Below are 23,211 nucleotides of genomic sequence, written 5' to 3'. Positions count from 1 at the left end.
AAAGGAGGGTACATTAGGCATCGTGAGCAGCTATCTGAACTTATTCTGGGCCTAGACTGGTGATGTGTGTGGCCACAAATGCATAGTCTCAGTCACTTGAACCCATGGAAGCTTTCCAAAGGACCCTGGGCATTCCTCCCCTATTCCATTATTTTGAAGCAACTAAGAGGACCCACTCATGGTGACCTTCCTGCTGGCCAAGGTCTGAAGGGAGGACTGGCAGTGTGAGCATAAAGTCAAATTATCCAAATCTAGTAACTTGTCCCATAGGAAAATTTCTGAAACTAATATATTCCTTTTGCCTGTCTTCCATTTTGCTTACATAGTTAGGACCAGTTGTGAACTCATTCCCTTGTGGTTAACAGACAGCGTTAAGAACATCCACTTCTTACTCCTAACTAACCCTAATAGCCACTGTTGTGTGAACAGCAGTAACCATTAATGATGTGTGATGTACAAACAACAACTAAGCATGAGCTGTCACTATCTTGCCCAATCAGGAGAGAGCAATGAATTTTGGCTCTGCATTGCTACTGATTAGCTGATAGTATAGGGCAAATTATGTGATTCTGTGCCTCAGTTTCCCTTTTATTGGCTGTCAGGATTGGCTGGAGGGAAGTAATAGGTCAATTATGAGTGGTCTATCCTCTTCCAAATACAGATTCTGGTGTGTACCCTGGGGAAGCTGATGGCAACAGTATTGCCCACTTGTTGGAGTCAGGGTGGGTGATCTAGCTGTAGGGTCTTTTTCCTGTGAGGGGTGCAGCCTCAATCTGTCCCCAGGGTGGAGATTTTTGATCCCAGAATAGATGATGAGCATGCATCACAGGGTTTCTTCACTGTGCACTTGACCCATAATCCCCAAGACTTTTTTTTTTTAAACAAATGGTCTTAAAAAAAAATTTTTTGTTGTTGTTGTTCATTTTTATTTATTTATTTGAGAGTGACAGAGAAAGAGGCAGAGAGAGAGAGAGAGAGAGAGAGAGAATGGGAGCACCAGGGCTTCCAGCCACTGCAAACGAACTCCAGATGTGTGCACCCCTTGTGCAGCTGGCTAACGTGGGTCCTGGAGAATCAAGCCTCGACCGAGGTGCTTAGGCTTCACAGGCAAGTGCTTAACCGCTAAGCCATCTTTCCAGCCCTCCCCAAGACTCTTGTAGTTCTTCGTTTATAGAGAACTAGAATCTCAAAATTCAAAGGCAGATGTTAGGGTACCCTTCAAGATGTTAGAGGGCAGCTGCCTGGACTATGGGTGAAATGGCTGAGCTCTGACCTGCAGTGGCTGCCGTGTACTGGCAGTGTCACTGGTACTGGCTACAATGACTACTTATGATGGAATAGAAGTATGGTAGTTATGGAAATTCCGCTTCTGCTAGAGGAGTGGAGGAGACACCCTAAGCTAGGATATTCAAGGCCCACAGAAAAAGAACAACCCAGTGAGCAGAGCTTCCCACAGGGAGGGCCTACTGTCTGCAGGGTCCATTTCTCTATGTACAGCTCTCCTGGCAGAGCCCTTTGAACCATGAGAATGATTGGTTCTGACATGAAGGATACTCTTTACCATAGGGTTAGAGTAAGTGGATGGCATTGGAAAAGAAATGAATTCTCATTGAACAGCCACTTGAAGCTGGTCAACTTGTTCTGGCTGTGGGTATAAGGCACCTTCTAAGCACAACTGGCTATGGTGGCAGTGACCTTGTTTTCTCCCTTTTTTCATGTTTTGGGAGGGTCTGCACTTCTATACCTGGTCCTTACAACGCCTCTGCATTCCTACAGGTGCTTTAACCGAGGCCTTTTCCATCCCAGTAAGCCTCTGAAGACAGGAGCTTCCTTTGCACCATCCCCTGGTGCATAGTAGGTGCTTAGTAATATTTACTGAGTGTCTAGAGGACAGATCAGTGGCAGTAACTCAGGCCAGCTGGCCTAGGGTTGAAAGCTTGCAAATGTCTGCCAATCTAGGTTCAGTTCCTTAGTACCCACATAATGCCAGACACACAACATGGCATGTTGTGTCTGGAGTTCATTTGCAGAAGCAACAAGCCCTGACATGCCCATTCTCTGTCTCTCAAATAAATAAATGAAGTTAAAGTTAAAATAATAAGCCAGGCATGGTGGCACATACCTTTAATCCCAGCACTTGGGAGGCAGAGGTAGGAGAATCAACTTGAGTTTAAGGCCACCCAGAGACTACATAGTGAATTTGAGGTCAGCGTGGGCTAGAATGAGACCCTACCTGGAAAAACCAAAAAAAACCCCGCCCCAAAAAAACAAAACAACAACAACAAAAAAAAAACAGGCCAGGTATGGTAGTACACACCTTTAATCCCAGCACTCAGGAGACAGAGGTAGGAGGATTGCCATGAGTTCAAGGCCACCCTGAGACTATAGTGAATTCCAGGTCAGCCTGAGTTAGAGTGAGACCCTACCTTGAAAAACTTAAAGAAAAACAAAAATAATAAGAGCTAACTATACCCATGCCTCATGCTAGGTACAGAGCTGTATAATCCTAGATGGACTCCTTCCTGTCTACAGTCCAGTGTGAGGCTGATGGAAAAGCCAGGGTTAAAGCCCACTGTGACAGATAACTTTGTTTTTTGTTATGGCCTTAAACTCAGTTATCTTCCTATCTCTGCCTCCTTAGTGCTGGGATTAAAGGTGTGACCCACCATGCCCACTATGATAATAATTCTTACAGTAATGAGCACAGCATGCTGTGGGGACAGAAAGTTTAACCACCCACTGGGCTGGTGGTTATTGAAGACTCTCAGAAGGGGCCTGTGTGAACTGGGCTTTGGAAAAATATGAGTGGACTAATGGAGAGATGTTCTAGGCATGAGAAATGGAGTGGGCTGAGGCGTGGTGGGCCTAATGCAGACAGGATGGCTGGAGAAAGAGGCACAAGGGATGCCAGTGTCAGACAAGCTATGCAGGGGCCTTCTCTGCTACAGTGCTGCGTGTGGACCCAAGATGTGTGGAACCTGAGAGTCTTCAGTAGAGATTGCCCCATGTTAATGAAGAAAAATGACTACCACAGTGGGAGGAGGAGAGCAGTGAGACCAGCCTAACTGTAAGGAGACTCAGGAGGCAGGGAAAGGAAGGAGGATTAGGAGGCAGGACTACAGGTGGCAGATTGACAGGGAAGTGTGAGGAAGGAATTGTGGACAACCACCAGAGCTCTTCTTGGGGCCAGGATAAAGAATGTCAAACCTGCAGTCTTCAGGTCTCATACAGCTGAAGATAGCTATGAATCTGGCACAACAAGAAATCAAGCTGAAAGCCAGGTGTGGTGGCGCACGCCTTTAATCCCAGCACTTGGGAGGCAGAGGTAGGAGGATCACCACAAATTCAAGGCCACCCTGAGGCTACCTAGTGAATTCCAGGTCAGCCTGAGCTAGAGTGAGACCCTACCTCGAAAAAAACAGCAACAACAACAAAAGTCATAAACTGGCCAGGCATGGTGGCACATGCCTTTAATCTCAGCACTCAGGTGGTAGAGGTAGGAGGATTGCTCTAAATTCGAGGTCAGCCTGAGACTACAGAATGAGTTCCACATCAATCTGGGCTAAAGTAAGACCCTACCTAAAAAGAGAGAGAGAGAGAGAGAGAGAGAAACCATAAACTTACTTAAAATATGAAAATATACGGATTTGAACTGGAAAGATGGCCTAGTGGTTAAGGCACTTGCCTGCAAAGCCAAGGGACCCCGGTTTGATTCCCAGAACCCATGTAAGCCAGATGCACAGGTGGTGCATACATCTGGAGTTCATTTGCAACAGCTAGAGGCTCTGGTGCACCCATTCTCTCCCTATTTCTGCCTCTTTCTCTCAAATAAATAAGCCAAGTGTGGTAGTATGTGCCATTAATCCTAGCACTTGGGAGATGGAAATAAGAGTATTGTTAGGAGTTCAGGCCAACCTGGAGCTACAGAGTGAGTTCCAGGTCAGCCTGGACTAGAGTGAGACTGCCTCAAAATGAAACATAGTGACAGATCGAGATAGAGAAGAACTAAATGTGGGGAGTGGGTTGGGGATTAATAAGGTAATAGGGTGAATGTCATCAAATACATTATATATGTGTATGAAATTTTTAAAAAAGAACCAAATGTGGCCACAGAACTTGTCAGTACAGAACCATCAGCTGTAAAGCAAAGCAGGCGAGGGCTGCTGCACTGAACAGGACTGAGAAACAGCAGGCAGGCATAACCCCTTTTAGAACATTTGGTAGTTAAAAAAACTCAGGGGCTTGAGGGACAATATTTTTTTTTATGATATGAGAGGACTGTTTACTGCACATCAAGGGCTGGAAGAGGTTACAGGTACTGGAGGGGTAGAGGAGAGATGGATATGTCTTATGTATTGGTAAGTTAAAAGCTTTCTGTTGCCAGAATTAGCCTACTCCATTAGTATGTCTCACTGTACTGGCCCAGCTCTAATCAAGTCTAGGGCTTTACATTGTAAATTCACTGGCCTTGGGGTAGAGGTGTTAGAAAATCAGTCGTAATAGGGAACACAAGCTTAAGCTAGTATGGAATCCAGAAGTTACCTTGGTGCTGTTTGAGATGCATAGCTTCTTGGGCAGTGCCTGCTTCTCTGCTGAGCCCTGTAGTCTCTTTACCACTGTTCCAAGTGCCAGTAGGGCTGGGATTACGGGTAGGACCAAGCTGGCAGCTGATTCCAGCAGCATAAGGGATCCATCGGAAGGTACTGTTGGAATTCAGAGACTCCTTTGTCCAATTATTTCTCTCTCTCTTTTTTGGCTTTTGGAGGTAGGGTTTTGCTCTAGCCCAGGCTGACCTGAAATTCTCTATGTAGTCTAAGCGTGGCCTCAAACTCATGGCAATCCTTCTATTTCTGCATCTCAAGTGCTGGGGTTAAAGGCATGGGCCACCATATCTGGCTTTGTCCAGTTACTTTTTTTTAAACTTTAAATACATTTATTTATTTATTTGAGAGAAAGACAGAGAGAATGGGGACGCCAGGGCATCCAGCCACTGCAAATGAACTCCAGACACATGCGCCCCTTGTGCATCTGGCTTACGTGGGTCCTGGACAGTCAAACCAGGATCCTTTGGCTTTGCAGGCAAACGCCTTAACTGCTAAGCCATCTCTCTAGCTGTCCAGTTATTTTGAGTTGAACACATCTGTGCCAGGAGATTGTAGGGAATAGTGTAAACAAAAGGCTGGGTGTGGTGGGTGCCTGCCTTTAATCCCAACCTTCAGGAGGCTAAGGTTAGGAGGATCCCATGAGTTCCATACCAACCTGTTCTACAGAGTGAGTTTCAGGTCAGCCTGGGCTAGAGCAACACCTTACCTAGAAAAACAAAACAAAACAAAACAAACAAAAAATGCCAGGTGCAGTAGCACATACTTTTAATCCCAGTACTCAGTAGGTAGAGATAAAAGGTATGCCATGAGTTTGAGGCCAGCCTGGGACTACAGAGTGAATTTCAGGTCAGTCTGGGCTAGAGTGAGACTCTGCCTCAACAAAATAAAACAAAAGAGACTTCCCACTCCTCCAAAAGGAAGTAATTTAAAAGCTGACTAGTACCAGCCAGCCTCTCACCTCAGTCACCAAAATGGTGAATCCATTTACAGAGTGGGGTTGGAGTCCTTCTAGGCTCTCCTACTTTATCCCAGGGGCTACATACACCCCAGGGGATCAATGTCAAGGGCCTGTTGGAGAGCCAGGTGGGGTTCTCTGTCATCAACACAGAGGACACCATCTTAGACTGGGAAGGAACATGTGATGGCCAGAGATGGGCAGCCTGTGTACTCCCTCAAGTTGGGGTTGTCCAAGTCGCCACGATTTGTATGTCTAGGGTTGTCCAGATGGTCACTAGGAGGGCCAGTTGTTCTCACACATACACAGTGGTGTTCCTTGGCTCCTGGCTTGAACAGCTTCCTAGGGACACCAATCCAGTCTCTGCTTACGCCTCCACTGAGACAGAAGGAAAGAAGACTTCTTAAAAGCATGAACACTCAAATCCCTGGACAAGAGGAAGAAATATGAGGGCTGGAGGGATAGTTAATGGTTAAGGTGCTTGCCTGCAAAGCTAAAGGACCTACATTGGATCCCCAGGACCCATGTAAGCCAGATACACAAGGTGGCTCATGTGTCTGGACTTCATTTGCAGTGATTGGATGCTCTGGCAACTCCATCTCTCCCTCTCTCTACCTCTTTCTCTCAAATAGATAAACAAAAGTAAAAAATAAAAACTTGAAGCAAAAATTATTTATTTGTATGTATGTGGGTGGGGTGGGAGGGGGTGCCAGGATCTCTTGTCATTGAAAACAAATGCCAGGGCTGGAAAGATGGCTTAGCAGTTAGCCAAAGGACTCAAGTTTGATTCCCCAAGACCCGTGAAGCCAGATGCACAAGGTGGTGCATGCATCTGGAGTTCATTTGCAGAGGCCATGGTATGCCAGTTCTCTCCCTCCCTCCCTCTCTCTCTTCCAAATAAAATAAATTATGATGTAAACAAATGCCAGGCACATGCACTACTTTTTGCATTTGGCTTTATATGGGTGGCTGGAGAACTGAATCCAGGTTGACAGGCTTTGTAAGCAAGCATCTTTAACCACTGAGCCATTTCCCCAGCCCCTACTTTTAAAAAATGGTTCTGAAGATCCTAGGCAAGTACTCTACCACTGGGCAACAGCCCCAGACGCCAGAATGCTTTTTAAAACACTATGCAAGAACACCATACCACATAGGCTCACATCTCACCCCATTCTCCTCAAGGCAGGAATGACTTGCACTGACAACAAACGGACCTATGGGTGGCTGAGCAGGCAGAAGCAAGAAATAGTACTTGTGCCTTCTCATTCCGGACCAACATTCCTCCTTCAGCCAACTAGGGATTTGAAAAGTGGCCCAGCTCAGGTTTAAGTTTCAACCATAGTGCTCATTCAATTATTGTTAAAGGTCTCACTGTCAGGATTTTAAAAAGTTCCCTAGGTAATATTTTGAATCTGACACATCCTCCATAGACTCATGTATTTGACCACTTGGTCCACAGCTTGGGGTGTAGTTTTGAGAAGTTTCAGTGTGTTTGGAAACCCAGTGGACACTTGGGTGGGCCCTACCTGCCACAATGTGAGAAGCTCCAAATTCCCATGCCGTGGACCAGGCTGCCACCATATCTTCTCTGCCACGATGGACCGTGTTCTCAGAAATTATGAACCACAGTAAGTCCTTCCTCTCTTAAATTGCTTTTGTAAGGTAGTTTTTTTGTTTTTGAGACAAGGTCTCATGTAGCCCAGGTTGGCCTTAAGTCTCATTATGTGTAACCTTCACTTAGTGATCTTCTTGCCTATACCTCCTGAGTATTAAGATTATAGGCTTGGGGCAAGAGGGATGTCTCAGTGGTTAAGGTGCTTGCTTATAAAACCAAAAGATTCAGGTTTGATTCCCTAGGACCCATGTAAGCCAGATGTGCAAAGTGGCACATACATCTGGACTTCATTTATAGTGTGCCCACTCTTTCTCTTTACCTCTTTCCTCTCTCAACTAAATAAAATGTAAAATTAAATTTAAAAAATTTAAAAATGATTACAGCCATGCACTATGCTGCCTAGTTTTATGCAGTGCTGGTGCTTGAACCCAGGCCTTTTTGTGCATGCTAGGCAAGTATTTCTGTTAGCTGAGCCACACCCCATTCAGTGGAATTAAAAAAAAAAAAAAAAAAAAAAATATATATATATATATATATATATATATATATATATATATATATATATATATATATATCTTAAAAGAGGCAGAAAGAGAGAGAGAGGGAATGGGCACACTAGGGCATCCAGCCACTACAAACAACTCCACCTTGTGCAACTTGAGGAATTAAACCTGAGCCCTTTGGCTTTGCAGGCAAATGTCTTAACTGCTAAGTCATCTGTCCAGCCCATATATATATTTAAGTTTCTTCTTATTATTTATTTGAGAGAGAGAGAAAAAAAAAAAGGTGGAGAAAAAAAATGAACTGGTGTGCATCTAGCTTACATGGGTACTGGGGAATCGAACCTGAATCCTTAGGCTTTGCAGGCAAATGCCTTAACCACTAAGCCATCTTTCCAGCCCATTTAAAAATATTTTATTTACTTATTTGAGAGGGAGAGGGGGAGAGAGAGTGAGAATGAGTGAGAGAGAGGGAGGGAGGGAGGCAGATAGGGAGAGAGAATGGGCACTTCAGGGTCTCCAGCCATTGCAAATGAACTCCATATGCATGGGCCACCCCCCCCCTTTTTTTTTTTGCGTCTGACTTACGTGGCTTCTGGGGAATCAAACCTGGGTCATTAGGCTTCATGGGCAAGTATCTTAACTGCTAAGCCATCTCTCCAGCCCTTAATTTTTAAAAATATTTTTATTTATTAATTTATTTGAGAGAGAAAGAAGGATGAAAGGAGAAAGGCAGATAGAGAGAATGGCAGGCCAAGTATTATTACAGCAACAAGTAACCAAGATACCCCCAGATCTAACATGCACAGGTCAGTTTCACACAACACATAAAGGTCTCTTAGGTTAACAGTCAGGTCATGGATTCCCTAAATATCATACAAGGTGGCTTACAGGTTTGATTCAGGAGAGAGGCAGGGGAGCAGAAGAGAAGCCTACATACCTCTTTTGGGAACACCAGAACCGGCTGCCCTTGGTGGCACTCCACTCAGTATTGCATGGTGGGAACTTCTGTTTCTCTTGCTGTTCCTGCTTATTTGCCTCCAAGCCTTTGGTCATCATGGCTTCTACCAGAATGAGTTCTGGAGTGGGCAGCCCATCTTTTCCATAGAACCTTCCAATCACCTTTCCTATGATGACAGGATTGCTGAGGTCAGAATAACAATGGAAGTAAGGTATGACTAGATGCTGAGCTTCGTAAGCAGTTGGAAGTCAAGCTCAAGTTCTGTCTCTGTGTGTGGGGGGGAGGGGTTGAAATTCAGGGTTCTGTACAAGTCTACTGGGCTCTCACTAAGAATTCAGTCACCAAAGTGACTCTCCCTCAACTCCATAACACTGAGGTTTGAGCCCAAAACCTTGGGTCAGCTAGGCAAGCACTCTGCCACTGAGCTAAAGGGACTTTTGGTTGCCTTCTCCCAACATGTTACAAGACCCCAGAAAAAAGCATCCCTGGGGCGGGAGAGATGGCTTAGCGGTTAAGGCGCTTGCCTGCAAAGCCCAAGGACCCATGTTCTACTCCCCAGATCCCACGTTAGCCAGACACACAAAGGTGAGGCAAGCACAAGGCTGCACCTGCCTGCTAGGTGGCGCAAGTGTCTGGAGTCCCATTGCACTGGCTGAGGCCCTAGAGTGCCAATTCTGTCTCACTCCCTCTTAAGAAAAAAAAAAAAAGCATCCCTGTTCTAGCTGTAGAGCATACTACTATGGAAATAATCAAATCTTTATCATCTTCAGAAATTAGTTCCCTAAGTTGGAAAGATGTGTGATTGCACTTAACGGACTTAATGGTATGCATGGCTGGACATACAGCAAACATCCAGTAAATGTGTGATGAGTGCACTGCTCAGTGGCCCACATCTTCATGGATCCATGTCAAAGTATTTTGTTTTAAACTATATCCATTTATTCGTACCAAACAGTATGCCAAGCACATTTTATGAGTAATTTTATGGGTTAAGCACAGAGCCTTGCACAAGCCACGAACTTGCTCTTTTACTGTCTTGTATCCCCAGCCCTCTACCAACATTTTTAAAAATTTTATTTATTTGAAAGAGAGAAAAAAGAAGCAGATAGAGAATGGATATGCCTCCAGCCACTACTAATGAACTCCAAATGCATGCACCACCTTGTGCATCTGGCTTACATGGATACTGGGGAATAGAACCTGGGTCCTTAGGTTTCACAGGCAAGTGCCTTAACCAGTAAGCCATCTCTCCAGCCCTCTACCAACATTTTTAATCCTAAGAGCAAAACCTATGCAAGAGAAATATTGTTACTCTATTAGCAGGAGGGAGTCGGGGAGGTTCTCTCCAGCTAGTCAGACTAGCTCATGCTCTCCCATCTAACACTTTATTCTGTTCAGTTCTTAGTGAACATGAACGGAAACGTTTTCATTTAAGGTCAGCAAAGCCAGGCATGGGGGTGCACGTCTTTAATTCCAACACTTGGGAGGCAGAGGTAGGAGGATCTCTGGGAGATTGAAGCCAGCCTGGGACTGCAGAGTAAGTTCCAGATCAGCCTGGACTAGAGTAAAACCCTACCTCAAACTCCCCTGCCCCCCCAAAATAATAAAATGGTGTTCAAAATTTAATATCTAAGGAGCTATGGCAGCAGCTACCAAGTGGTTACACAAATAGACCAGCACAAAACAGGATCAGTTCTCCTTGAGTGCTGCAACCTACTGTGGGTCTAAGCCCTTGGGTTTAAAATGGCCTTGACAGGGCTGGAGAGGTGGCTTAGTGGTTAAGCGCTTGCCTGTGAAGCCAAAGGACCCCGTTCGAGGCTCGATTCCCCAGGACCCACATTAGCCTGATGCACAAGAGGGTGCATGCGTCTGGAGTTCGTTTGCAGTGGCTGGAGGCCCTGGCATGTCCATTCTCTGTCTCTATCTGCCTATCTCTGTGTCTGTTGCTCTGAAAAGTAAATAAATAAAAATGAACAAAAAAATTTTTAAAAAAATGGCCTTGACAGGCAGCACCTGTCAAAGGGCAAGCGAGCCTTGATCAATCACGTAGGAGAGAATGTGCTCCTCTGCAAGCAGCTGTTAGTCCAATCTTTGTAGCCTAAGAACTGACCTGAGCTTAGCAATAGCAAAGATGCTCAGCATGCCCAGGACCAAGTCCTGATTCTCGTCCAATTTCCTTCTCCTGTGTCACTTCCACCTTTGCTATATGGATGAGAATCCTTGAATCTCTTTTTCCTATCCAACCATCCATTTGTCTTCATTCATTGCTAATCAGTAATGAATCTTATTAGTCCTACATTTGAAATACATCCTGTTTCTTCTGTCCATTCCTGTCATTTCCCCTGCTACCACACAATTCAAACCATGGAATATGACAACAGCCTTCCCCCAGTCTCTGTTATAGCTGAGGCCTTCTACCACAAAGTAGCTGCGGGCTGGTTTTCCTTTTTTGGGAGGTTGGGGGTCCAGTGCTGCATATTAGAACCAGGGCTTTACATACTAGGTACTACCACTGAGCTACATCTCCCACTTTTTTAGTTTTCTTTCTTTTTTTTAATAAATTTATTTGAGAGATACAGAAATAGGCAGGTAGAGAGAATGGGCACACCAGGGCCCCCAGCTACTGCAAATGAACTCCAGATGTGTGTACCCCTTGTGTACCTGCCCATTCTCTTTCTCAAATAAAAAAAAATAATAATCTGATTAAGACTATCTAATGCGTTCCCAAAGTACATGGATAAAGCACAGGTTTCCCATGTAGACTTCCAGATCCCTATAGCTATTTGGCTTAGGTTTGCCTAACTGTCTCTTTAGGCCACTTGCTCCCTTATTTCCTGTGCACTCAGCCTGCGGGTTTCTTCTCCATTCCCTGACAGGCTTCACTGCACCCACCTCATCCCGCACCAGGCACCCTCCTTCCTTCAGCCTCAACACTTTTCCCACTGGTCTCAGTATGGTCACATCTAACTTTGAGACCTTGGCTTAGCTGTCCTCTCCTCCAAGAAGCCTCCCAGGGACAGCTCTTTAAAGGTACCTCCTATCCCTTAACATGTATCCCATCACAATTCAATCTTGGGAGGTGTCTGGTAAATGTCTCTGTTTAGGGTGTGTCTCTTCTCACCACAAGGTCTAACCCTCAAACCAGCGTTGTAGAGGGCATTTGTTTTAATTGCTTGCTAGATGAATAAATGAAGGGACAAACTTGAGTCCTAGGTATGCCGTCTATAGGTTGGCTTGGCAACACTCAGGAAAAGAGGCCTCTTCTGTATGACATGGGAAGAAACCGTCTCTATCAGTTTTAGACATAATACCCAGAGAGGAGCAAAGGGAGAGTTCTAGAAGCTGTGTCATGAGAACAGTGGTTACTAGCTGAGTCTGCAGGCTCACTCTACATCCAGAGCACAGCAAAAGTTTTCTCATTTTCCCTTAAGGACCAAGTGTGCAGTGCCATAGCTTCAGAATTCATTTCAGTGCGGGGCTCCTTCCCAGTCAGGTAGGTAATGCTGAGGGAAGAACCAGGCCTGCTGGTTCCTCCGTAGGGGTTCAGAAGGATGGTGAGCGTCGGACGACTCAGACCTCTCCTGGCCACCGGAGAAATATCACACTGAGTCGGGAGTCTTCGATGCAGGAACTCACAGAAAAACTCGCTTTCTTACTCTGAGCAGTTGCCTATATCATGTTGGGGATGAAGGCGGGGATTTTAGGATGGGGGAAAGAGGTAAGGGCCAATAGTAAATTGTAACTATTGAAATGGTAATTACAATTGGCACAGAGAGGTGGCAGGCCAGAAGCCATTAGGTGTCTTGCTGAGTCCTAGCTGGCCAGAGACAGGTCGCCAAACTTTAGCTAGACTCAGGAAGTTCCACTAGGCCTCACACCTGGGCCTTTCAGAGCCCAACATTTCAACATGCACTGTGGCAATTCACCTTCATCCTGTCATGTCTCTCATATGGTCCTGTGGTGGTTTGATTTTGGTGTCCCCCATAAACTTAGGTGTTCTGGATGTTAGGTTCCCAACTGATGGCAACTGGAAATTAAAGCCTCCTGGAGGCAGTGTATTGCTGGGGGCAGGCTTATGGGTGTTATAGCCAGTTTCCCCATGCCAGTGTTTGGCACACTCTCCTGTTGCTATTGTCCACCTTATATGGGCCAGGGGGTGATGTCCACCCTCTACTCATGCCATCGTTTTCCCTGCCATCGTGGAGCTTCACTGCGAGCCTATAAGCCAAAATAAACCTCTTTTTCCCGTAAGCTGCTCTTGGTTGGGTGATTTCTACCAGTAAGACGAACCTAACTGCAATAGGTCCCCATCCTACAAAATGGGCAGGAACCATACTGAAATCACTCCTGCTCCATCAATAGGAGATATTCAAACATACCTACACTAAAATTCTCCTGAGCCTTTCAACCATGTGTTTTAGTGTATCACATGGTGTTCCAGCAACATGGAGTAACTTGTCTGTCCACACCAGGAACATTCTTCAATCTCAGTCTGAGGCATAGCATCCTTTGTTGACTCACAGGAATCCATTCTTACTTTTTTTTTGTTTTTTTGTGGTAGGGTTTCTCTCTAGCCCAGGCTGACCTAGAATTCACTATGTAGTCTCAGGGTGGCCTCGAACTCACAGCAATCCTCCTACCTCTGCCTCCCAAGTGCTGGGATTAAAGGCGTGCACCACCACGCTCAGTTAATGAGTTTTCTTTTCTTTATTGGCAAGTTGGTTGTGCCCTTAGGAACAACCTGGAGCAGACTGAGGGAAAAGAAGAGCATGTTGCAGGATGAGATGAAAAGGCCAAGCATGACTGAGAAGGGGAGTGGAATGGAAAGGCATACCCTTTGGATGTTATGAAAAAAGCTGGATATGGAGGGAACAGAGGAATTAGCAAAAATGCCATTGTTCTTATAACATGTAGCCCAAAGAAGCATTCAGAGGGATTAGACAGGAAAAAACACTTCCAGCTTACATGTGATCCAATGGTAAAGGGACACTGACTGTGTCCACATGGGGCCTCCATGAGGGGTAAAGCTCACATAGATAGGAGAAAGAAAACCAACCATCCTAGCTTTCAGTGCCCATGAAGGATTCTAGTGATCAGTGTTTGTTCACTACCTTTGGACAAGTCAAGTGTCTTCCTATTGAAGAGGTGAATTCTCTCTTGTATCAGCAAGTTCTGGACCCCACATAGCTACCATTAAGAAATGTTTGAGCACATGGGAGGTGAAGGCAGGATCATTGGGAGTTCAAGGTCAGTCTAGACTACATGAAACCTGGTATGAATGAATGTTTGATTAGTGTAACTTCTACCTCAAAGACAGTTCACTCCAGATGTTTGCTTCCTTAGGAAGAAAAATGAAAGGGCTATAGAGACGTCATAGTGGTTAAGGTGCTTGCTTGTGAAACCTAAGGACCCAGGTTCTATTTTCCAGTAGCCACCCACATAAGCCAGATGCACGTGGTGTCACACTGTCTGGAGTTCATTTGCAGTGGCTGGAAGCCCTGGCACGCCCATTCTCTCTCTCAAGTAAATGAATATATATATTTTTAAAAGGGTGTGGTGGTGTATGCCTTTAATCCCAGCACTCAGGAGGCAGAGGTATAAGGATCACCATGAGTTCAAGGCCACCCCGAGACTCCACAGTTAATTCCAAGTCAGCATGGGTTACAGTGAAACCTTATCTAAAAAAAAAAAAAGAAAAAAATGAAAAGGAACTGTCATAACTGTGCATGAGTTTAGGCTTCAGATCCTCTTGGATATGTACTGGAGCCAGATGGCTAGAACACAAGAAGACCAAGAAGATGCCCTCCTGAGCTGGCTGTTCACAGATAACACAGCTGATCACTGGCTTTGGCACCTGAGGCCAAAGCAAATCACTTGGTAACCTCTGCCAAGATTGTCCCATAAATTCATCTCTTTCTGGGGCTCAGTGAATTCAAAGTGAAAAACTCAAGTCTGTTTTTCAGATTTTAAGCTTGAGCCCCATCGCTAAAGAATTCTAGCTCCTAGCACTTAGGAGGCAGAGGTAGGAGGATTGCCATGAGCTCAAGGCCAGCCTGAGACTACAGAGTGAAATCTAGAGAAAGGAGGCACATTGGCTGATGACACTGACACTGGTGGTACTGAGGATGGGGGAGAGGACTCAGAACTGCAAATAGATGAAGATGGCTTTGTGGAGGCCACAGAAGGTCTGGGGGATGATGCTTTTGGCAAGAGACAGAAAGGAGGAGGTGGCTGGGATGTAGAGGAAGATCTGGAGCTCCCACCTGAGCTGGATATACCTCCTGACACAGCTGTTGATGCTAAAGATGGGTTCTTTGTGCCCCCAACCAAGGGACCAAGCCCAGCTTAAATCTGGTGCAACAATTCTAAGCTTCCAGTTGATCCCATCCTGGCAGGCTCATTTGAAACAGCCATGTGGCTTCTTCATGACAAGGTAGGAGTAATCCAGTTTGGCCGCTATAGGCAACTGTTCCTAAAGACATATGCTCAATGTTGTACTATCTCTCCAGCTCTGCCTTGCTTACCTTCCATGTATAGTTACCCTGATCGCAATTGGAAGGATGCAGGGCTAAAGAATGGTGTGCCAGCTGTGGGTCTGAAGCTCAATGACCTTATTGAGCAGCTGCAGCTGTGCTACCAACCTACAACAGTTGGCCAGGTTTGAGGAGACTGTGGGGAAATTCTGCTCCATCCTGCTCAGTGTGCCACTTCTTGTGGACAATAAACAGGAGACTGCAGGAACCCAGCAGCTCATTATCATATGCCGTGAATACACTGTGGTTCTATGGAAATAGAAGAAAGAAGCTACCCAAGGAGACTTTACATCAGCAGAAGTGCATCTGTGAGATGGCAGCTTATTTCACATACTTTTGCCTGTGCACATGGCCCGGGGGCTGTGGAAAGTTCTCAACCTCTTTCAAGCTCAAGAACTTCAAACAGCTGCCATCTCTACTTGGCACCTGCTGGAACTTGGGCCCAAGCCTGAAGTGGCTCAACAAACCAGAAAAATCCCGCCTGCCTGTGAAAAGAACCCCAAAGATGCTGACCAGCTCAGACATGACATGCACAACCCTGTGACATTTGTGCTGCATCTCATCAGCCCACCCACCATGGAAAGCCAATGGAGAAGTGTCCACTCAGTGGGGTCTGCTACTGTCTTGAGTTCAAGAGGCAAATCTGCAGGGTTACCACAGTGACAGAAACTGGCAAACATGTGATCGGTCTGAGGACCAGTGCTCTTCAGTTTTGCTAAGGCTACTTTTGTGTGTGGGAGTCAATCATCTATTTTCTCCCCATAGTCTCTATCATCTTAACCCTCCCTTCCTTCATAGCCACCCTCAGATTGTTAATACTTCCCTAGCACTCAGTCCTTTTCCCTTCTTCTATAGCAAATTAGAACATCCAAACTTGATTTTTTTTTTTTTTTTTTTTTTTGGTTTTTCGAGGTGGGATCTTACTCTAGCTCAGGCTGACCTGGAATTCACTATGTAGTCTCAGGGTGGCCTCGAACTCATGGCGATCCTCCTACCTCTGCCTCCCAAGTGCTGGAATTAAAGGCGTGTGCCACCACATCCAACTCAAACTTGACTTTTTTTTTTGGAGGACCTCTCGTCTTCTTCAGGTAACCACTGTTGACATGGTTGGCCTTCCTGCCTTTCCAGCTTAGGTCTTTCAAGGATCAAATAAAAACTCTGTGATAGACATTTGCTTAATTAATTCCTCAGTATTTATCCCCCAACCCCCCCGTCCTTTTGCATCCTTTTCACTAGAAGCAAGCAAGATATAATAATAATAAATAAGGTGCCATTTTTATACCAAATTTCCTAGCTATCCATCCTTGGACGTTTCATTTCCTAGAAATGTACCATCTGTGTGCCTAGACACTTAAGGTCTGAGAACATATCATTAGGTTTTGCAAAATGCATACCGCTTTTCATAGATTTGTCCTTTGCAACCATTGTTCTCATGTTTTATTTCTGACATGAAGTGAATTTCTACAAGAAAAAAAAAAAAGACTCCTGGCTCCCTAAACAAACATTGCAAGACAACCAAACAAAGTCTATGGAATGGCCTGGGGACTACGTACCAACAAGTACATAATTCTTCTCATAAAATAAAAGCCAGTTGTGAAGTGTCAGCATCTCAGAGAAGGACAAGTCAGTAACATCATCCACAAGGCCTGCTTCTGTATAGTCTCCAGTCACAAATGCTCTGGATGCATCTCGGCCTGCAGGAAAGAAGTTCCTACAGATTTAGTTGTAAACCACTGACATTGTGTCAAGTCAGAAATCTGTTTTCTAAAAATCATCTCTTGATAGTCTCTACCCCATGGGGAAATAATGCACACTCACACACACGTGACATGCTCCTGAGACACACATTTTGCCATGTTATATGCTTTCATTTACTTTCAGAAATATAGAATATAGCTGATCACTTCTGGCTTCCATGATCCTACACTCCTGGTTTTCCTCCTCCAAGTTCCCCCCTGTCTACCAGCCCTGGGGATCAATTATTATCCACACCATCTCACTTAGTGATTTTATCTCCTCTACCTGCCGGGATTTCAAATCCCACCTGGAAGCTGTATCTTTAGCACAGAAACACAGACCTATATAACCAACTGTCTATTCCATGTCACTTCTCTGTGTTACAGGTATCACAAGTTCAAGACATCTACCTTGAGCTAATAAGGTCATTGGCCCCAGAAAACTTGTATCTTCTCTAGTGTTCCTTCTCAATTTGTTGCTTGATCCACAAATGCAGTGGATACCAACTTCATTCCTTGCTCAAGTCCTTTACTAAACAGTTCTTGTAGCCATTTATCTGTCCCCACCTACCACCAAGCAATACCAGGCTACCATCACCTTTTGAGCTGCCACAGCAGACCCCTGGGTGGTAGTCTTCTTCATCTCCCCTCCCACTAATCTACTCTCAATGTAACAGACTGATAATTGCCATGTTTTTTCTCCTGCTCCCCCCCCCCACCAAAGTCCTCAGTGCTTCCCTTTGCTCTATGACTATGTCCAAATTCCTCAACATGTTATTCAGCATTGTGTAGCAGCTGCCACCAACCCTGCCTCACCATGGACTCCATAGTTCACTGTGTGCTCTTCTCTTCCACCAGGTCTGAGGCTCTGGTAAAAGTGGTAGTTTTTCCTGCTAATACTCATCACAAAATAGTTCATTAATTTTTTGTATATGTTGGTGTTATTTGCAGTAAGCAAAACTCAAGCCCATGTCTCACACAAGGTAAGCAAGCATTCTACCACTGAGCTACACTCCTAGCACTGTATGTTACTTAATGTTTTTTCTGCTAGTCCATAAGTCGTATCAGAGAAAATAATGCACCAGGCTTATTTTATTTTTTTTAATCTGGGAGAAGCGAGGCGCAGTGGCACACACCTCTAATGCCAGCACTATCTTTAGCACAGACAGGCAGAGGTGTTCAAGGCTAGCTTGGGCCTAGAGACAGTACCTCAAAAAGAAAAAAAAAACAAACAAAAACTACAAGTCTATGAGGTACTTCCCTTGACTACTAAAGCAATATCTTCAAAGTATTACACACAGTCCAGGTCCATGTGTTATGAAGACTAGGTAATTCACATTCTTCAATCCCTCAGGTGTAAATAAGTGCGAGAGCACAATAAAGAGCACAAAGTTTATTTGTTAAGTTTCTTAGAGGATAAATATATGCGGTTTTATTCTAGTTTGTTTTTGAGACAGAGTTTTGCTACGTTGTCCAGGTTGGCCTCAAATTCCTGGCTTGAGGGATCCACTTGCCTTGGCCTTTCCGTTCTTTGGAATCCCAGGAGCAAGCCATTTTGTCCTGCTAGCTAAATTGTACAGGGCTTTAAAGGATTAAAAAATGACTTGTGCCAGGCGTGGTGGCTCACGCCTTTAATCCCAACATTCAGGAGGCAGAGGTAGGAGGATCACCATGAGTTCGAGGCCACCCTGAGATTACATAGTGAATTCCAGGTCAGCCTGAGCTACAGCGAGACCCAACCTCAGAAAACAAAAACAAGCAAAGTGTCCTGTATCCTAACCTCATTCTTTTGTCTTATTATTTTTATTGACTTTTTGAGGCAAGCCCAACACACTGGCCTTTGGGGGACGGGGGGTAGAGGAGAGGAAGAGAGAGCACACAAGTAAGTGCCAGCTAGAGAATTGGCCCACCATCTTGAGTGCATTTGTGACCTTGAGTGCTTACATCACTTCATGCATCTGGCTTAAGTGGGACCTGGAGAATTGAACATGGATCCTTAGGCTTTGCAGGCAAGCGCCTTAAGCGCTAAGCCATCTCTCTAGCTCTCATTATCTTTTTTAAGATTTTATGCTGGGCGTGGTGGCGCATGCCTTTAATCCCAGCACTCAGGAGGCAGAGGTAGCAGGATCGCCATGAGTTCCAGGCCACTCTAAGACTACATAGTGAATTCCAGGTCAGCCTGGGCAAGACCCTACCTTGAAAAATCAAAATCAAAATTTAAAAAGATTTTATTTACTTGAGAGACACATAGAAAGAGGCAGATAGAATGGGCGTGCCAGGGCTCCAGCTACTGCTCCAGATGCATGTGCCGCCTGTGCATCTGGCTTCCTTGGGTGATGGGCGAACCTGGGTCCTTGGTTTTCGCAGGCAAGTGCCTTAACCGCGAATCCATCTCTCCAGTCCTCTTTTCATCTTTTTAAGGCCAGACAAGGTAATCTACTAGATCTAAGAACGACTCAAATAACCATTCTTAGGGGTTAACGGGATGGGAGGAAGGAAGGTTATCTGGGATCACAGCCTACAGAAGTTGACATGAAATAGGGTGTCCACGGGCAGGGGCAAGGTCATGGCTGTGCAAAGTAGCCATCAGCTTCCGAATGTGCGTAGTGGCTACCTAACGAGACCCAGACGAAAACACGAATGAATAGGCCAACGGCTTGCGCGCCAAGGGCGGCCAGTGCAGGAGAGGAGCGAACAGCGTGGACGATACCTGCGAAGCAGCTATAGTGCGCCCCAGGCTCGTAGTGCCTCCGGCCCGAGGACACGTCGTAGACGCGGCCGAGCAGCGCCAGGTAGAGGCCCGGTTCTCCCGGGCCGCCGCGGTATCGAGCCAGCTCCTCGGGTACGAGAAGACGGAGCTCGGCGCTGGGACCCCACCCCTCCATCAGCCATGCGGCCATCACCGCCGCCGCCGCCGCGGTGGTCAGCACCGGCCCGCGCCCGCAGAGCCTCAGCATCTAGACCGCCGAGCCGAGCGTCCCAGGTTGCCGCCTCCCTAACCGCAGCCAAGATGGCGGGCACGCCGGTCGTGATGTCACGGCGTGACTTCCACTCGCGGTCTTGCGAGAGAGAGCTCGCTCCTTGGCTCCTACCCTTTCGCATACTTTTCCAGCATAGCTCGCGAACCGGAAAGGATTCCGAGAAAGTGGAGCAGCAGCCAAAGAGCTCTGCTTCTAGAGTAACCCCCACCAACGAACATGGCGACAGCGGAGGCTACGAGCTGACGTAGACGCGGTGACAGATGAGGCCGCGTGCGTGGGACTCAGGGCTTCCATCCTTGCTGGTGGCAGGCCTAGGGTTAGCTGTCGTGAATAGGTTGCCTGCGCTTAACGGCGTCTTTGCGCCAGCGGTCCTAGCCTCACGGCCAGGAAGCCGGAAGTCGCTGCTGCCGCCGCTGTCCCCTCCCCGTCCCCGCCCGCTTGCCCGCCCGCTGGGAGCTGTCGGAGGTTGACAGGTCGTGGCAGGGAGCCGGTGGCGGCGGCACAGCCGAGTACCCAAGACGGAAGCCCCATGGGGAACACTTCGAGTAACAGCAGTGAAGACGAAGCGGCAGCGGCCGGGGGCGAAGGTTGGGGCCCACACCAGGACTGGGCCGCCGACTCGGGCACGACCCTCGGCCCGGGCCCTGCGGCCGCCGCGCTCCCGCCCGCCGCGGCATTGCTGGAACCCGTCCGGTTGCGCGAGGCGGCGGCCGCCCTGCGGCCCGCACCGCCCTGCGAGTCCCTTGTGTCTAGGCATCACGGCGCGCTGTTGCGCTGGCTGGAGGAGCGGCTGGGCCGCGGTGAAGAGTCCGTCACCCTGGAGCAGTTCCGAGAGTTGCTGGAGGCTCGCGGCGCCGGCTGTTCGGGCGAGCAGTTCGAGGAGGTTAGGGCTCGCTGGCGACTGCAGGCGGGAAGTGGGCGGTCGCCCCTGAGGTGAAGAAAAAGTGGGTGGTTGTTTAGAGGCCCGGCAGGAACCCATAGGGTCCGCAGGTTCTTAGAATGGAGTTGCTCGCTTGCTTTTGGGGTGCATCACTGCGAGCTCTTGCTGCGTCTCTAACCATTATTAGAAATGAAAAGTCCAGACTGGGCTTTTTTTTTTTTTTTTTTTTTTAGGGTTTCATTGTAGCCCAGGCTGACCTGGAATTCACCATGTAGTCTCTGGGTGGCCTCGAACTCATGGCGATCCTCCTACCTCTGCCCCCCGAGTGCTGGCATTAAAGGTGTGTGCCACCATGCCCGGGCAGACTGGGCTGTTATTGCTTAGAAGAGCCGAACCAACCGAGATGCCTCTGCATGTGGCAGGCACACATTTGTACGGTTGGTAGACGTTAGCTTAAGTTGCTCCTAGCAGCTAGCGTCCTTAAAGGATGTGCAAGGAGCAAGGGAGGGGCACTGAAGGCCATTCGATTTTACTGGCCTGTGCAAAATTTTGCAGCGAACCTTCTGAATCCAGTGTGGAAGGAGAGTAACACATACCGGGAAGATTCATTCTATGAGCCATTCTTATCTTTAAACAGCCTAGCTTTTCTAAAGTACTTGGGGCTAGGGAGATGGCACAGCAGTTGAAGGCACTTGCTTGCTTCCATGGTACATATTTGACTTTCAGATCCTTGACAAACTTGTTCCAAACTGTTACTTTGTAAGACCTAGTTCATGTGAGTACTTTTAACTGTACAGTTTTTCTTCCTAACTGTTATGAGGACTTTGTCAGTGAGGTAAAGACTGATCTAGGATTACCCAGTGAATCATTTCATTGCAAAGCTGGGATTGCCACTTGATTTTTTTTTTTCCATGTCCCACTACGTTCTTCCTGATGTCCTGTCTCAGGTCAACAATGTTATGAAAAATAGGGGGTAGTTAACTTGTGGAAGCTACCTAAAACTTATTTGGTGAATGGTGAGTGCATAAAGCAAGATGTCAGCAGATACTTGTCATTAAAACGTCTGTTTACTTTAAAACTAGAGGCTTTGAAATGTTTTAAGAATGTTTTCCTGTGCATGATGAGAATGTTCAGATAATGTAGTATATTTATGTTTTCCTCGAAAACTATCTTTAAGGCATTCTGACTTTTAAAATATTGGTTATGCTAGGTAGGGTGGTTCATACCAAAATCCCAGCACTTGAGTGTGGGAGGCAGGGGGATCAGGAGCTCAAGGGAAACTTTGGCTACATAGTGAAGTTGAAGGTAGCCTATAATACATAAGACCCTGTTTCACCCCCCCTAAATATATTGATTATCTTAGTGAAAAGTTTCCATTAAAAAAAATTCCAAAGCTGTATATGGTGAATGCATGTCTGTCTGTGATGCTAGCATTTGAGAGATTAAGATAGGAGGATCTTGAGTTGAAGGCCAGCCTGGGCCAAATACTGAGACCCTGCCACCAAAATTTCCTAGAATACACATAATACTTTCAAAGTGGGATCTACATGTATTATGAGACTATGAAGCCTTAGAATGGACTGTATAGAGTTGCTCAAGAAGCTCACAATTTTCAGATTTACCAAAAGGTGAATGAAGAGAAACAGTACTTAAAGTTGTTTTATTTTATTTATTTATTTGCAAGCAGAGAGGAAAGGAGGGAAGGCGAGAAAGAGAGAATGAATGAATGGACATGCCAGGTTATCCTGCTACTGCAAGTGAGATCCAGATGAATGTGCCACATTGTGCTTCTGGCTTACGTGGGTATTGGGGAATCGAACGTGGGCTGTCAGGCTCTACAGGCAAGTGCCTTTAACAGCTGAGCCATCTCTACAGCCCTGCAAAACAGTATTTATTACATTATGAGAGTGTGTGACAGAAAGTGAGCTGTGGATGGGGTCTTTAGAGCTCTGTAATGTAAGGCCAAGAAATCCTTAGAAGAGGGTCCAGGAAATCTCTCAAGGGACATGGCATTCTTCATTTGTTCGGAGCCTATGCTGAACATCATCCATTTGACAGTGGACAAAGAGGATATTTACTCTTAGGATGTAATGTGGTAGAAAGGACAGATTTTAGCCCAATAATAAAGTTGTGGTAACTTACCTAAGGGAAAGCTTAGAGTTAAATATCAAATGTGTCTAACCTCAAGGGACTTGTAACTTGTCAGCCCAGATTTGAAAGGTACAAGTAGAGAAGCAGCAGGAGGTAACTGTTTCCAGGTTGAGATAATTACATCCACAAATGCCCAGGAATGGAGAATCTGAAAGTCTAGTATGGTGTATTAAGACCTATTTTGGAGCAGAAAACCCAACGTATCCACAGTTTAAATCAAAAGGTTCTGCGCTTGCTCACGTTCTCTCTCTCTTTTCTGAGCTAGGGTCTCACATTAGCTCAGGCTGACCTGGAA

The 23,211-nt window shown here is 46.2% G+C and overlaps 2 protein-coding genes across 4 annotated transcripts in view; one reads left to right on the top strand and one right to left on the bottom strand.

Annotated features, from left to right (window-relative positions):
- Positions 1-5,381: 5,381 nt before the first annotated feature.
- LOC101616817 (neuferricin) lies at positions 5,382-20,190 on the bottom strand. Of its 2 annotated transcripts, XM_004672400.2 has the most exons (4): positions 19,615-20,188; positions 16,722-16,862; positions 8,615-8,801; positions 5,382-5,937 (listed from the first exon to the last, which is right to left on the bottom strand). In XM_004672400.2, exons 1-4 carry the CDS (start codon positions 19,859-19,861, stop codon positions 5,724-5,726), a joined length of 789 nt encoding a protein of 262 aa, XP_004672457.1. In that variant the 5' UTR covers positions 19,862-20,188; the 3' UTR covers positions 5,382-5,723. The 2 variants fall into 2 exon arrangements, with proteins under 2 accessions (XP_004672457.1, XP_045014631.1); XM_045158696.1 differs by lacking the exon at positions 16,722-16,862 and having other exon boundaries at positions 19,615-20,190.
- Positions 20,191-20,317: 127 nt separating this feature from the next.
- Positions 20,318-23,211, top strand: part of Zzef1 (zinc finger ZZ-type and EF-hand domain containing 1) — a 199,177-nt gene continuing 196,283 nt past the window's right edge. For both annotated transcript variants that reach the window (XM_045159638.1, XM_045159637.1), the window contains exon 1: positions 20,318-20,768. In XM_045159638.1, coding sequence (XP_045015573.1) covers positions 20,415-20,768 — 354 coding nt within the window. In that variant the 5' untranslated portion in view covers positions 20,318-20,414. The remainder of the gene's footprint in view (positions 20,769-23,211) is intronic.

This window comes from Jaculus jaculus, chromosome 9, assembly GCF_020740685.1.
Source record: "Jaculus jaculus isolate mJacJac1 chromosome 9, mJacJac1.mat.Y.cur, whole genome shotgun sequence".
NCBI lineage: Eukaryota > Metazoa > Chordata > Mammalia > Rodentia > Dipodidae > Jaculus > Jaculus jaculus.
The sequence above is the reverse complement of the archived record's forward strand: the minus strand, read 5'-3'. Positions and strand labels throughout refer to the sequence as shown.

What these genes read in the sequence shown, in the direction of transcription:
- LOC101616817 (XM_004672400.2), bottom strand. Translation starts at nt 19,861, where the DNA reads ATGCTGAGGCTCTGCGGGCGCGGGCCGGTGCTGACCACCGCGGCGGCG. An exon ending in GCACTATAGCTGCTTCGCAG is followed by an intron (nt 16,863 to 19,614) that starts GTATCGTCCACG and finishes TCTTTCCTGCAG; the next exon opens with GCCGAGATGCATCCAGAGCA. An exon ending in TTCTGGTGTTCCCAAAAGAG is followed by an intron (nt 5,938 to 8,614) that starts GTATGTAGGCTT and finishes CTTCTGTCTCAG; the next exon opens with TGGAGGCGTAAGCAGAGACT.